The sequence below is a fragment of the Rhinolophus sinicus genome, chromosome 1 (assembly GCF_057876585.1).
Source record: "Rhinolophus sinicus isolate RSI-liver-muscle chromosome 1, RSI-T2T, whole genome shotgun sequence".
NCBI lineage: Eukaryota > Metazoa > Chordata > Mammalia > Chiroptera > Rhinolophidae > Rhinolophus > Rhinolophus sinicus.
Genome location: NC_142501.1, coordinates 5,350,713 through 5,365,423, shown reverse-complemented (window position 1 = coordinate 5,365,423; position 14,711 = coordinate 5,350,713). Strand labels below are relative to the sequence as shown.

Below are 14,711 nucleotides of genomic sequence, written 5' to 3'. Positions count from 1 at the left end.
GAAATATTTCATTCAGTAATTTTTTAAAGTTTTTCTCACTCAGAGGATTACTTTAAATAACCTAGCCTGTCATTACTAAAAGTGAAACCTTTTCCATTTTCTGAAACTTCTTGAATAAGACACAGATTTTATCTTTTCTTTGTGTCTGGTAGAACTCATATATAAAACCAACTGGTCTTAGGCCATTTTTTTGGTGCTTCATTTTCTGGAATGTACTTCCACCTTCTGCCTGTCTAGCACTCATCTAATTATTTTCGATTCAGTTTAAATGTCTTCTCTAGTCTTTCTTCGTCTCCCAGTTCCCTAGCTCTTTGTATACCTTTTCCTGATATTATTACGTGGTATCATCAGTATGTGTTTATATTTTTGGATTCCCTTAATGGACCTTGAGCTGATTGATGGCTGAGGCATTATGCTATTTATTTTTGTAATGCTAGATTCTAATACAGTTCATGATAGATGCTCAAAAAATATTGGCTAAATTGAAATATGAAAATGAAATTAAAAACGGATTGATAGCAATCATAGGGAATTAAGTTACTAACTTTACAAATTGTATAAAAGTCATTGATTCCCTACAATTACCGGTAACTATTAATAGTAACATCAGAATTATTACCTCAAATACCAGCAGTCTACCTACCTACTCCCTAGTGTTCCTGATTTGCTCAGCTACCGAACAGCTTTCTACTTCCTTGCCCCCTTTATCCCTCCTACTTACTCAATTTCATATCATATGTAGTTCAATGTTAACATTTATTGAGCTCAGCTAAATATATGACTGACAGTGGATTGACATAGATGATCTCACTGAATCCTTTCAACCAACCAATTAATTCAGTAGGCAATATTACTATTCTATTTTACAAATGAAGAAAATCTCTTAAAGAGATGGTTACTTGTACAAGGACAGCTGCTAAGAGGTGAGAGCAGGAGTCACATCATCCAGGTGTGTCTGACTCCAGAGCTCACGTTCTTTACCAGAGATTGGCGAACTTTATAAAGGACCGAGTAGTTAATATTTTAGGCTTTTTAGGCCATACAGTCTCTCAAACTACTCAACCCTGCCACTAGCATCAAAGAAGCCATAGACAATATGGAAATGAATGACCATGACAGTTTCCAACACAATTTATAAAAATAGATAGTGGGAAAGATTTAGCTCTCAGGCTGTAGTTTGCTGATCCCTGCCCTTAAAAACTATACTGTCCTGTTATTTTTCCTTCAGTCTCTAAGTTTTCAGTTCAGCAAATATCTGTAGTATTGCTTCTAAGCACAAGACACTTGGCTCTGGATGGAATGAAGAAGACAAAGGCCCTTGGATGAGGGTAGATGGTACATAAACACACCTATAGCACACGGCTGACTATGGAAAGGCAGGCCAAGGGAGAGGTCTAGTCTGACGAGAGCTTACCCTGATGTTGTGGTGGAGTAGGTGGCGATGGCATATGCTTTCTGGAGAGAGAATCACAGGCAGAGATGGTAAGGAGAACGTCTGAGACAGAGGGGCACCATACATAAGCAAGAACTTTTCCAATTGTCGTTCATCTTCCATTCTCTTTACCATCCGCTTATTCCTCTCTTTTCTGTGCCAAAACTATATGCACTTTGGTCCAAATCTTTTTGTCTGCACCTTACCTACTTTCTCTCTTCCTTCTTCTTTTTTGTTTCCTTCCTTCTTCCTTCTTTCTTTTTATGTATGTTTACTTCTTGATTACTGAGTCATTGGTGATCTAGTTCTTCTGCAGTGGGCTCAAGACATAAATTTATATCACAAATTTCATCTGAAGTTTAATTCAGGTACATCAACGTGGTGGCACGTTTATCTAAGGCAAACAATTATATAGCATTAAAAATGCCCTGTAGCCCAAGTGAAATACTAACTTAGTTCTGTCAGATCAGTCAAGGTTGAAATCCTCTACTCGATTTCAGGCAGTCAATAACATCCACTGTTTGACCAACTTAATATCCTAGTTTGTCCTGTTAACGTCTCTCTCCCTTTTAATCTTCTTCCTTCTTTTTTCTTCCTCTCTTCCATCCTTCTTCTTTCCTGTACTTTTTTGATTGTTGTACTTCTGGAGGCATGTTGTTTCCTTTCTCCTTTCTGAAAATACCTTTTAAAAATATTCTTTGTTCATTAATTCAACTAATAGTTATTGAACAATTACCACACAGTAGGTTCTTTTCTAGGAGCTAGAGTACATTCTGGTGGTAAACCAAATAGATAAGTAACAATAAACAGGTAAGTAAACTGTGACATAGAAAGTGTTAAGTGCTGTGGAGAGAAATTCCTGAGGAATGTTGGTGGTGTGTTAGTTTTAAAGATTGATAAGGGAAACTTATTAAGAGATCATTTGAGCAGAGAGTAGAAGGGAGCCAGGAAGCAAACCATGCAAGTATTTGCTGGGAATGTTGAAAGAGTTCCATGAAAAACGAATAGCTGTGCAAAGTCATGAGGCAGGAGGGTACTTCTCCTGGTGTGGAACTATAGGAGGCTGGTGTGGTTGAAGCACAATAGAGAAGGAAGAAATGTGATCAGACTCAGGGCAAGAGGAGGGAAACAGGCGACTGAGGGACTTTTCCACTGGAAAACCTTTGGTTTGTCCTGAGTGAAATGGAAATCCTTTAGATGATTTTGAGCACAGTGAAATGTTGACTTGAATTTTGAAAGGATCCAGAATAGGCAAAAGGAGAAGCAAAGAAATCAATCAGGATCATATTGCAATTTCCAGGCAATAAATTTGAATTTTACGGGGAATGCTTTCTGGAAGAATCAAGAGTAGTCACTTTTGTTTTACCATTGAGGATAGAAAACTAAGGGGCAAGATCCTGACGCATGCCAGTACATTGTACGATCCCCTGCTGCTCTAGGAAAAATGGGGAGATTTTGACCCTCTAGTCTAAGGATTGTTAAAGATTGTGAATTGTGTGGAGCACTGCTAGGTGGTCTAATGCCTGGCACACAGTGGGCACACAAATATTTGCGGAATGAATAGTAAGTACTCAGTTACATGGGGGAGGTTGAATTACACTATCAAGTAACTCGCTTGTGCATGACTCCTTTCTCGTGCATACGCTGGGCTTTATTATTGTGTTTAAATTGTATTTAGCAAAGGACATCAAAAGTGCCCCATTATAAACACACTCCTACTCTTCAAATCCAAATGTAGAGGGGATGCATTTACGTATTAGTGGTCCCACTGCAATTTGTACAGTCCTCCATCATAGCAGTTATCAACTGTACTCAACTATGTTTGCCTCTGTCTTTCTCAAGTCTCAGTTCTTTCAGGGTTGGGATCTCACCCAGCCCAGGTCTTGGCAATAACGCTTGTTGAAAATACACACGATATGATCAGGGCCCTGGGAAGCAAATATGTGAGTTACCAACACCTGCCAGAGAACCTTGTCTGATTCCTGAAAAATAGATTTGTTTCTCTTAGGAGAAAAACCAGTTTGTACCCTACCTACTGCTGCAGAACTTGGTCCCGTCACTTCTAATTGTATATAAGCCCTTGATGAGCTGGAGCAACGTCTTCTCACGCTCGGTAAAGTGCCTGGTAAGTGGTCACCACGCACAGGGAACTGAACTTTCAGGGTGAGACATGCGAGGCGGGGACAGCCTGCTCCCGCGTCCAGTGTGTCTGAGTGGGGGCACCCACGCAACGTCAGGACCCACGTCTCCGGCTTCCCTGAGAGCCTCTGCACGGCGCACCCCGCCGCCTACCCCTTCCAGTCGGGACCCCTGCTCGCAGCTCCCGCTCAGGTGAGCCTGTCCCCGCATACCCTCCCCCCGCAGGTGACCCTGACCCGTGCCCCCTGCCCATTCAGGGTGAACCAGGGACCCGGGCTCCTCCTCTCAGACCCAACACCCCGCGGCCACCCCTCCCCGCCCCTCGCACACAACTACGCGGGCAGCCCCTCCGCTCAGGCTGCACTTCCGCCCGCGCCGCGTCCTCTCGAGGGGCACTTCCGCCCGCGCCCCCTCCCCTGAGGCTGCACTTCCGCCCAGGCCCCGGCCCCTCGGGCGGGACTTCCGCTCGCGCCCCCTCCCCTCAGGCCTCACTTCCGCCCGCGCCCCGTCCCCTCGGGCTGGCGTTCCGCCTGCGCCCCCTCCTCTCGCGGCGCCGTCCTCCCTCCCTTCCTCCCCCGGGGCGAGCCTCCGCGCGTGCCCTCGCCTTCTCCCGACTGGGCCGCGGGCTGCAGGGCGCAGAGGCGGCGGCCTGGTCCGCGCGGTGAGGGGCTCGCCCTCCCTCGCCTGCTTCCCTCCCGCTGCTGCTCCTCCTCCCGCGGCTAGTCGTTGTCTCCCGGCTCCGCATCGGCAAGATGGCGGCGCCCAGGCCGCTGCCCGTCCGGCTGTCAGGCGTCATTATGCCCGCGTCCATCCAGGACCTGGAGGCTCTCCGCGCGCTGACGGCGCTTTTCAAGGAGCAGCGGAATCGGTAACGGCCCGCGCGGCTCGAGTGTCCGGGGCGGCCCGGCTGCAGCAGCGGCGCGGGGAGGGGGCCGCTGCATCTCCCGGGAAGGCTGCGGGTGGAGGCCTCTGCGGTCGGCCCAGGGGTCCCAGGCCGCTGACTCGCCGCCCGCGTCGGTCCCCGAGGTGCCCTGGGGGGCTGACACCTGCTCCCCACCGTCAGTACCGGTGTGAAGCCAGGCGGACGGAAGCGTCTGCCTGTTGTGTTAATGGAGCACGAGCTGACGGCGCCTCTGTGAGGTGCAAGGTGTTAGTCTAGGCGCTGGCAGGGAGCCGACTGACAAGGCCCCAGAGGCACAGCACGTATGTTAGCGGGGCAGACGCGTCCCAGGTCGCGTGAGTACCCGTCACTACGCGGTGGGGCTGGGATTGGCACGCGACCTGGCAGTGGAGCCCAGGCTGTGCTCCGCGGCGGGGCGGCGCTTTGTGGCGGGTGGAAGAGCCCTGGTCAGGAGTGGCCTCGGCCTCCACCACTGAGGGGCAAGATAGCCGGGTGAGGTGGTGCCCAGGCCTCTGACAGACCGGAATGTGGCTCCTGGCCTTACACGCTGTGCGTTACAGACTGATTTCTAGTATCCTTAGATTTCTTGTCTGAAAATGGGAATATGCTGCATAACTCCATTCCTGGATTGTACAGAGGGACTAATGAAATAAGGCTTGTGAAAATACAAAGTATGTGATGCTCTCAGTCAGTGTTTGTTTGATTTTGTTCTAATCGTCTCTGGGCCGTAGTTTTCTCATCTGTTTAATGGGAATAATGTTGAGCGGTACCTCCATGGTGGGAGTGGTACAAGGATTAAACGAGATTATGCATATTAAATCCTTAGTACATACCTGACACAGTACTAAGTAGATGTTAGCTGATGTTACTGCGTATATTTATGGTCTCCCCGTGTGCCAGGTTTTGTGCTAGGTGATGAAGTTGAAAATGAAAAGGCCGCTACTGGGAAGTCAGATCGTGGGAGTAGATACAAAAGATAGAGGGAGCATAGAACGGGACAGCTGGACTTGGAGGTCCTTTTGTCCTTAACCTAGACACCTAGTCTGAGCGCTTCTACCTCAAATCATAACAGGAAGTGTTGAGCTACAGAGAGAGTGCCAAACGCTCGGGGCGCTATTCCTTGGGCTTTTTGGGAGGTGTGTTAACTGAGAGGACACTTCTGGGAGATGTGTTGATGAGTAATGCTTCCGCATATCTGTACCATGGTAGACGCTAATCAACCATTTATTGAGCACCTACTATGACACAGGTTCTTTGCTAGGCGCGGAGGGTACAAAGTTGAACGTGACGTCGCTTTTTTTCACGCGTGTTAGGGAAATGGCTGTGTAAACAAATTGAAATGGGGAGGGTGGAGGAGACTGGATGTGTTGGACACCTCAGAGGGCCGTGAAAGCCTTTAGATAAACTGGCGGCTTACAGATGAGGTCTGATGAGGAAGAACAGTATATGCAGGGGAACCTGATGCTGATTTGCAGGGTGCCTAAGAGGATCAAATGAGATAACACAGGGAAGGTGTCTGGTACAGAGGAGACATTCAAGCATCAGACCCCTTTCTATAACCTACCTGTAGGATAAAATCCAAGACCCTGAGCCACTTTACAAAGCGTTTCTCTTCTTTTCTATTGCGAGAGGAGTTAATGGGGAACTAGTGAAGGTTCTTTCAAGGGAACAGCATGGTAAGATCTGCGCGCATATTACAAAGATCTCTCTGGCTGCCTTTGTGGGGAATAAGTTAGAAAGGGTGAGGCTAGAGGCTGGGGACTTAAGAAGCGGATGCAGAAGCCCAGGTGAAAGAAAAGTGCCTGATTTAGGATATTGTCTGTGGGGATGGATGCATAGATAAATATTGAGAAATATTTACAAGGTTGAATGGGCAGGACTCAGACCAGTTGGATTGTTGGGGAGAATGAGGACATGAAGATGCTTCCCACACTTGGCTCCAGTTTTTCTTGGGCTATGTCCTTGTTCCATGAGTTTGGAGAGCAGGAAAGGTGAACTGACGTACGTGCAGGTCTTGCGATGGGGAGGCAGCTGTGCGGTGAGGCAGAGAGCTCTTGATGAGGGTTTGTAGGTCCCAGTTCTGCCACTGCTTCTCTGTATGTCTTTGGACAAACCACTAGTTGCCCCTCAGAGGGGTCTCGTGGGGATTGGACCGGAGTCCAGCTGCTCTGAGAGGAACCCTCCTATGCAGATGGACTCAGGCAGGATGGGCCACGGAGCCAGGAGCTGGACGGGACCTAAAGTAAAGCAAAGTGAGGCCTCAGAGTACCAAGTAGAAAACACCAGAAACAGACTAAGGAGAAAGTAAGAAAGTAATTGATGGAACTAAAGAGACGCATCTTAGCTGAAAAAAATGTATTTTGTGGTCCTTCCTAGATGTTCGATGGTACAAAACAAGCTTCTGTCTGGTAGCTAAAGTAACGGAAGTGTCACACAGTGAAAAAAACAACAATGACTAGGGAACCAGGTCGACCTGGGCAAAAATCCTGGCTTTTCGCTCCTGACTTCTTATTTTTCGTCTTGAAAATGACGATGCCCACTTTGCAGGATTATTGTGAGGATCTTACACATATAGCACAGTGTTTTATGCATAGTAGATGCCATTTATTTAGCATGTGCTATTGAAAAGTAACTGGGCTGTGACCTGAGAACCCAATTGTGTTTCATGTCCTGTTTTATAAAAAGCAATGGAAGCTCTTCCAAAAAGATGATACTTCTAATTTTGGGGTTTCCAGGAAAAGGGATCCCAGGATCTCATTCCAGTTTTTAGCCAACTCCCAGGTGAGAGGCAATTCTCGTATCTCGTTGCAGCGATTTTAGATTGTCCACAAATTCTTTGCTGCTCTGCCCTTCAGGAGGAGGGAGTTAATTCCTCTCCCCTTTGGTAGGGGCTGAATTCAGTGATTGGCTTTTCAATATGGCAGAAGTAGCACTGTGTGACTTCTGAGACGAGGTCATTCATAAAAGGCATCGCAGCTTCCTCTGCTCTTCCTTGGGTTGCTCACTGACAGAGCCAGCTGCCATGTCATGGGGACACCCAAGCATCCCTGTAGAGAGATCTGGTGGTGAGGAGTGGAGGCTGCAGCCATGAGTTGAGCGTCCTGCTCGTGGATCCAGTGAGTCCCATCTTCAGCCTCTTGTGCAGCCTCCCGGGAGACCCTGGGCCAGAACCACCCCACTCAGCCACTCCCAGATTCCTGACCCTCAGACGTGCGCCAGACCATAAGTGGGACTGTTTTAAACTGCCAGTCTTGGGGTAATTTATTAAATAGCAATAGATCATTAATATCCCAATCTAAATTCTTTATGCTCTGGATTAAACCCATATTCTGCCACCCGCTTCTTGAGTAGAATCTGAATCACTAAAGTTCATAAAACGTTTCTTATGGTCATAAAATATCAGTATTAATGATATTACTCAACTATTCTCAGTGGAAGGTAGTTTTTTAAACTTTAAGTTTGTTTTCTATCTTTTGTTTAATGTGCATATTTGCATTTTTAACATTTATTTAACAAGTGATTTTTCTTGCTATGCTGTGAGTCTTAGAAAGTCATGTCAGATTGTTTCTGGAATGAAGTAAGATATAAATACATTACAAATTCTATTTTTGGCCTTTTCCTAGAGGTGTTGTTTCCCAACCCTTAAGTTACTGTATGATGTGTGTCTGTCATCTAGCTTTATGATGTATGCAGACCCCCCTGTGTTAAAATGTAGAGCCAAGTGAGCTCACTTGTAGTAGTCACTCAGTCACTCGCTGCCTGTGGCCATTGAGGTTAATGAGAAGTAAATACATGAGTAACTCTGTTCCTCACCTGCACTGCCACATGTGGCAGGCGGCTACCCTCCTGTAGTGTAGCTCTAGAATATTTCCATCAGTGCAGGAAGTTCTGCTGGATAATGCTGCTCTCTGTGTTTTTTACGTAGAGAACATTATGTTCTGGTTCTTGAGTAGTCCTGAAATAATGTAACGTTTGGACATGACTTTCTATAAATTCTCATACTGAAACTGCTACCTTGTTGCTTTTCCATCTGCTAACCTTCTGGAATAAAGTGAGCATATCACATTCCGTGTGTCCTTTGGGTCTAGCCTAGAGTCTGATCATTGTTGGTGCTTAACAAATTCTTGTGCGATTGTTTCTATTTGTGTAGCTTTTTACCCCATTGTGCGTGCTTGGTCTTTTTCTTCCGTACTCAGGTAGACAAATTTTTTTTAAGGTTCTGTCTGTATGGCTTGTTTTTCCTCTTCAGTCTGTGTGTAGTTAAATCATGTTTCTGCTTCCTTCCTTCAAGTTTCTGTACATCATGTTTAGTAGTGCAGATATTTCCCTCCATACTTCTGAAGCCCTTTACCTTATGAACTCTATATTCCTTTTTCTTTTTAGAAAGCGCTTACTACATTCCCACATATTATGTAGTTATAGTAGTTTCTGATTTATTCTGTCTCCTTCCAGAATGGAAGGCCCATGAAGGCAGAGATGTTTGGCTTTTTTGTAATGATCCTGTTTGGAAAATGCTTCTTGAATTTGATGTCTTTCATCAGTTTGGGAAATTGTCAGCCAGTATTTCTTCAACTATTGGTTCTCTCTTATTCTTTCCTTCCAGGACTCCAATTACACATACGTTAAACCTTTCATTATATTTTATATGTCTCATAGGCTCCTTTCTGTATTTCTCATTCTCTGAGCTTCTATTTGAAAATTTTCTGCTAATCTGCTTTAGTTCTCTAATCTTTTCTGCTGTCTTACCTGCTGTCATCTGTTGTGCTTAGTTTCATGTATTGTGTTTTTGAGTTATTGAATTGCAGAATTTCTATTTAATTTTAATTTTTAAAAATAGATGACACTATTGAAATTCATTTTGTTATTTTCCTTCTTGAACATATTATAGTTAAATAATATGCTTGATGACTTTCTAATGTCAGTTTTTTGTCTTCCTGGTGTTCAGTCATTTGGTCCTGTCTTTTTTTATTGAATGTTGAATGTTGTGCATAACAAATGAGGCCATTACCAGGGATCCTCCCTTTGCAGATATTTGCAAGCTCAGAACCAAAAACAATCTAAAAACGATTTCTTTCAACAAGTGGTGGTGGAATAACTCAGTATCTAATTGGAATAAAGTGAACCTCGGCTCACACCTACACCATTCACAAAAAATATTTCAACATGGGTTATAGACCTAAACATAAGTGCTAAAACTATAAAGTGTTCAGAAGAAAGAGCAGAATATCTTTGTGACCTTTGTGTTCTTATCCAGGACACAAACAACACTAACCATGCAAGAAAAAAATTGACTTTATCAAAGTAGGCTTTATAGAAATGAAAAACTTCTGCTCATCAAAAGAAATGAAAATGAAAAGGTAAGCCATAGACTGAAAGAAAGCATTTGCAATACATACATCTGACAAAGGACTTGTTTCAAAATATATAAAGAGCCCCTACAACTCAATAATAAAAAGACAACCCAGTTAAAAAATTGGGCAAAATTATATGCTTTGCAAAGGGAGATATAACAATGGCTAAGAAACATGACCATTAGTCGTCACCATTAGTAATCAAGGAAATGCAAATTAAAACAATGAGATAACCACTTTATGCCCCTCAGGATGGCTATTACCACCCCCCCTCCCCAGGGAAAAAAAAGAAGAAAGAAAAGAAAAGTAAGTGTTGGTGAGGATGTGTGGACACTGGAACATTGTACATTGCTGGTGGGAACATAAAAGGGTGCAGCTACTGTGGAAAACAGTTTGGTGGTTTTCTAAACAGAACATGATGTAGCAATTCCACATCTCCCGGTGTGTATACCCAAGAGAATTGAAAACAAGGACTCAAATAGCCTGCTTGTATGCTAGTAATGTTCATTGTAGCATTATTCACAATAGCCAAAAGATGGAAACAACCCAGGTGTCCATCAACAGAGGGGTGGGTAAACAAAATGGGATACAATGGAATATTATTCAGCCATAAAAAGCAATGAAGTACCCATACATGTTACAACATGGGTGAACCTTGAAAATGTTATGCTAAGTGAAAGAATCCAGACATAAAAGGACAAATATGTATGATTCTACCTATATGAAGTACTTAGAATGGGCAAATTCATAGAAACAGTACGTTACAGGTTACTATGGATTGGGGCAACGGATGGGGGTATTGCTTAATGGTCGTAGAATTTCTCTTTGGGGTATTTAAAAAGTTTGGGAATTAGATAGTGGTGATTGTTGCACATTGTGAATATAATTAAAGCCACTGAATTCTACACTTAAAAATGGTCTAAGTGGCCAATTTTATACATTTTACCACAATTAAAAAAACAACATGCATTTACTGTACCAAAATCCAATGTATTACATACTTTAAATGGGTGAATAGTAGGCTATGTTCATTATATCTCAATAAAGCTGTTACAAACAAGCAAAACCATAATGAGATAGGCCCTCATCATACCCGCCATAATGGCTGAAGTTGCTAAATGACTGACAGCACTAAATTGTGGCCTGGATATGCAGCAGCTGCAATCCGCATGCATTGCTGGAGGAGGCTAAATGGTGCAACTGCTTTGGGACATTGTGGCAGTTTTTTATAAACACCCCTGCCCATGACCCTAGATGTTTACCCACAGGAAACAAGAAGGTATGTCGACAAGACTTGTAAAAGAACACTCATAGCCGCTTTATTGATAATAGCCAAATACTAGAAAGAACTCCACTGTCCATCAGTGGGAAAATGGCTAAGACTGCTTGGTAATTAAAATGAATGAACCACTAATACACACAACAACATGGATGAATCTCAGGAGCATTCTGAATGAAAGAAGCCAGGCACAAAGAGTGTATACTGTGTGATTTTATTTTATGAAGTTCTACAATTTGCAAAGCTCATGAGTGATGACACAGGTCTGAACAGTGGTTGTCACAGGAGGTTGGGATTCACTGGAAAGGAGCGTGAGGAAATTTTCTGGAGTAAAGGAAACCTGCTCTGTCTGTGCGGGGTATTGGTTGCCTGGATGCATGCATTTGTCACAGCTCATTCAACTAACACTTGGAATCTGTGTATTTCACTATAAATTATATCTCTTTTCTCCAGGTAAATTATTACCCTTCTCTCTACTTTCAAAAAACTTATTTGAGCTGAACCTTAGCCAGCATGTTTGAAGGAAACAGGACTGGCCTTTTCTGCTCACATTTGAGAGTTATCACTGGTAGAACAGTATTTTTGAATCGTAAAATTTGCTGAAGAAGAGAATTGGGCATTGCATTTTCCAATGTTTTTAGTATACTGGGAGCTGATGGGGTTTTGCTCCACATTCTCACCTGTGCCAGACAGTGCTCTCTGGGTGTCCAGAGCCGGAGAGGAGCTGAGCTGATACGTGAATGAGTGAATTGCCTGAGACCAAATCTAGAAAAAAGTAGAAGTAATCTTGGAAGGATGAGGGAACCAAATAGCGGATGTGGCACTGGAAATTTCAGTTCATTGTCCATTTTTGGAATCTTGCGTTGCGCGGCTAGCCATGGTATCGTGTCTTATCTCACTGTTTGGGACTTCAGAGCCTTACTTGAAGGGTCAATTACCTCAGCTTTTTGTGAACCTCTGAATAATGCAGGGCTCCTTGTGGGTCTGTTTTGCAATGTGACTGAAATTTTTATTTTTTTATTTTTTAACAATTTGTGTTTTGGGGGCTTCTTCCCCTCTCCTCTTTTCTCTCCTGAAATGTACTGTATGAGATACCCGTAACTTTTTGGACTCAGGCAGTGGGCTTGAAATTTGGCAATTTCAAGGCTTTTGTGAGGCATAGGCTTAGTTTCAAAAAATCCAAGTATTGCAACTTCCTCGCTGTATGAAATGGCAAATATTTTAACTTCTCGGAGCCTTAGTTTTCGCATTGGTAAAATGGGTATTATAATAATGCCTACCTTGTAGGGTTGGTGGAGGCAGTAGAGTGTGCTCTGTATAGAGTCCAGAATGGTCCCTGGTGCATAGTTGGTGCCCAGCAAACACTGGTATTGCAGGCTCCAGTCAGAGTCAGAATGGAAAAGAAGTGAAATGTGTGGAAGTTCTTGGAATTTTGAATATTTTAAAATAGTGCTTATAATGTTTTTAATTTCATTTCAATTCCTTGATCAGGTCCTTGTTTTAGTAGGCTTTTGAAACTGCTTCTGGAACTTTAGAATAAGGAAAATATTTTTTTAGACCCAGAAGATATGGGCAGTAATTTCTTGCCAAAATTTGGATTCCTTGGTAGAAAGGCTTTTTAGAAATATTAAACAGTTCTAAAAAGCTGTGAGGATTTCCAATAAAAAGGAATACTTGAAAATAATGTTACGACTTGAGCAGAGGCCTGGAGATGATTTTGCGTGGAGTAACTGCTTTAGGAAGGGACATTTTAGAAACCGTGCTTGCATGGTCGAAGGAAAAAGGAAATTGAAGCTTTTCATTAGCTTTCATGCTAGTGTTTTGTTGGCTTGCTTATTTCTAAACTCTTGACAAATCAAAACTACGAATACATAATGATGTGAATGCCTTTATGGATAGAACTACCTAACAAGTACTACACTTGCAAAATCAACAAGGGTTAACACTTTGTCTTGCTCTCCCAGAATCCACCGCACCACCGGTACTGTTACTGTCCTGTATTAGGACAGGTTACCCCACAAGTCGACACCTGAAACCACAGACATTCAGTATTTCACACAACTGATGAGGCAGCATTTGGGAGCTGATCCCTCGAGCGGGTTGCAGCCCCAGGTCTGCGCCTCTGGAGGCCACGCGAACTGAAGCTTGGGATTCCAGCTGCTGGAGGCTTTGCCCAGAAGCTTCCGTTCCTTACCACGCGGAGCCCTCCCTAGGGAGGCTCATGAGGGCAGGGGTGTTCCAAAGCCCAATGATCCCAGAGAGTGCACTCAGGGAAGCTGGGGTGTCTTTATAACGTAACCTTGGAAATGACATACACTCACTACTGTGCATTCTAATGGTCACGGGAGCTGGGAGCCCGGGAGGGGTCACATCGTATAAGGGTGAATACCAGGAGGGGGGGCATGGTGGGGTGCCCTGTGTTTCCTTCCTCCCTCGCTCCCTCATAAATGTGTGCTGTGTGCGCTGCGGTTTGCATCGTTACTCGCATGATGGTTTTGAACGCTGGTTTTCACTCAGAGCTAGGTCGTCACATCAGCTGTCATCAGTGTACCATCCTAAGGGTACATCATTTACCTGCCTTTCGTACTGTCAGATATTTGAATTTTTGGTAATTCAACCACCACCAGAGACCTTTGTACACATCTCCTTGTGTACCTGAGTTTGTTTTTCCCCCAAATCAGCATCTGAGGCAAAGACTTGGGTGAAGTAATTGAATCAGAAGTGACCCCCAGCAGGAGGAGTGTGGGAGAGGGGAAGCTAGGCCGGAAGGAGAGACCGCCGCTGTGAGGATGCCTCACTGAGCTGGTAGCTGTTGTGGGCAACAGGCTGTCGGCTGGCAGCCCTGAGGCGTGGCTGGGTCATTCCTCTAGTAACCTGTTGCCCAGGGATTGAGACTCGCCCCCGGGGTCATTAATTAGGTGGGCCACGGGTGTGGAGTGAGACACCACGAGCGTGTCACAGTCTGGTCTTCCCGTTCCTGTCCACTCGGTCACACTTCCCGGTGGGAGTCTGAAAGGCCCGGACAGGAGTTCAGTACCGAGTACCGGCCCCAGGCGGCAGCCTGCCCTGCGGCCGTAACGGGTAATAAGCATCTCCCCTCTCCACCCCGGCAGCGCTTCAGCTGGGCCCTGATGCCACGGGGTCCGCCGGGCTGCCTGTCTGTCGTCAGGCTGGTGGCTGCGGTGGCCTGTTTGCGGTTACGCCTAGCCGGGGAGAACCAAGCAACATTCCCCCCAAATCCCGGGCTCCAGACCTGCTCCTCCTTCCCCCTCTCCTACCGGCAGCCCCAGGTCTTCTGGTAACAGGGTCACTTACTCCTGCCGGTGCCTGCTGGTCCACCGGTCTGAGCATCCAAAAGTGGTCATTCTGTGGATCTAGGTTAAGTACACGGGATTGCTTCCCGTGCTACTGGATGAAGTGTGCGTGTCTGGGACCTGGGACCGGCCAGCACCGTCTAGAGCTGCGGGGTTGGGAACACGCATTCTGCAGGTGGGTCACTGGGAGCCACGAGGAGAACGACTCGGGTTAGTGTTTCTCCTGAACCTTTAGTTCGCTGGCTCACGAGAGTGAGAGATTTGCTATATTTTCTCCCTCTCTGGGCTCACTCTT

General features: G+C 45.0%; 1 protein-coding gene across 2 annotated transcripts in view; it reads left to right on the top strand.

Moving 5' to 3' along the window:
- Positions 1–3,560: 3,560 nt before the first annotated feature.
- ATXN10 (ataxin 10) overlaps positions 3,561–14,711 on the top strand; it is a 148,923-nt gene continuing 137,772 nt past the window's right edge. The window contains exon 1 of one of the 2 annotated variants that reach the window (XM_088795878.1): positions 3,561–3,763. In XM_088795878.1, coding sequence (XP_088652004.1) covers positions 3,603–3,763 — 161 coding nt within the window. In that variant the 5' untranslated portion in view covers positions 3,561–3,602. Of the gene's footprint in view, positions 3,764–4,049; positions 4,440–14,711 lie in introns of those variants that run through there. The other variant, XM_019739234.3, reaches the window with a different exon arrangement.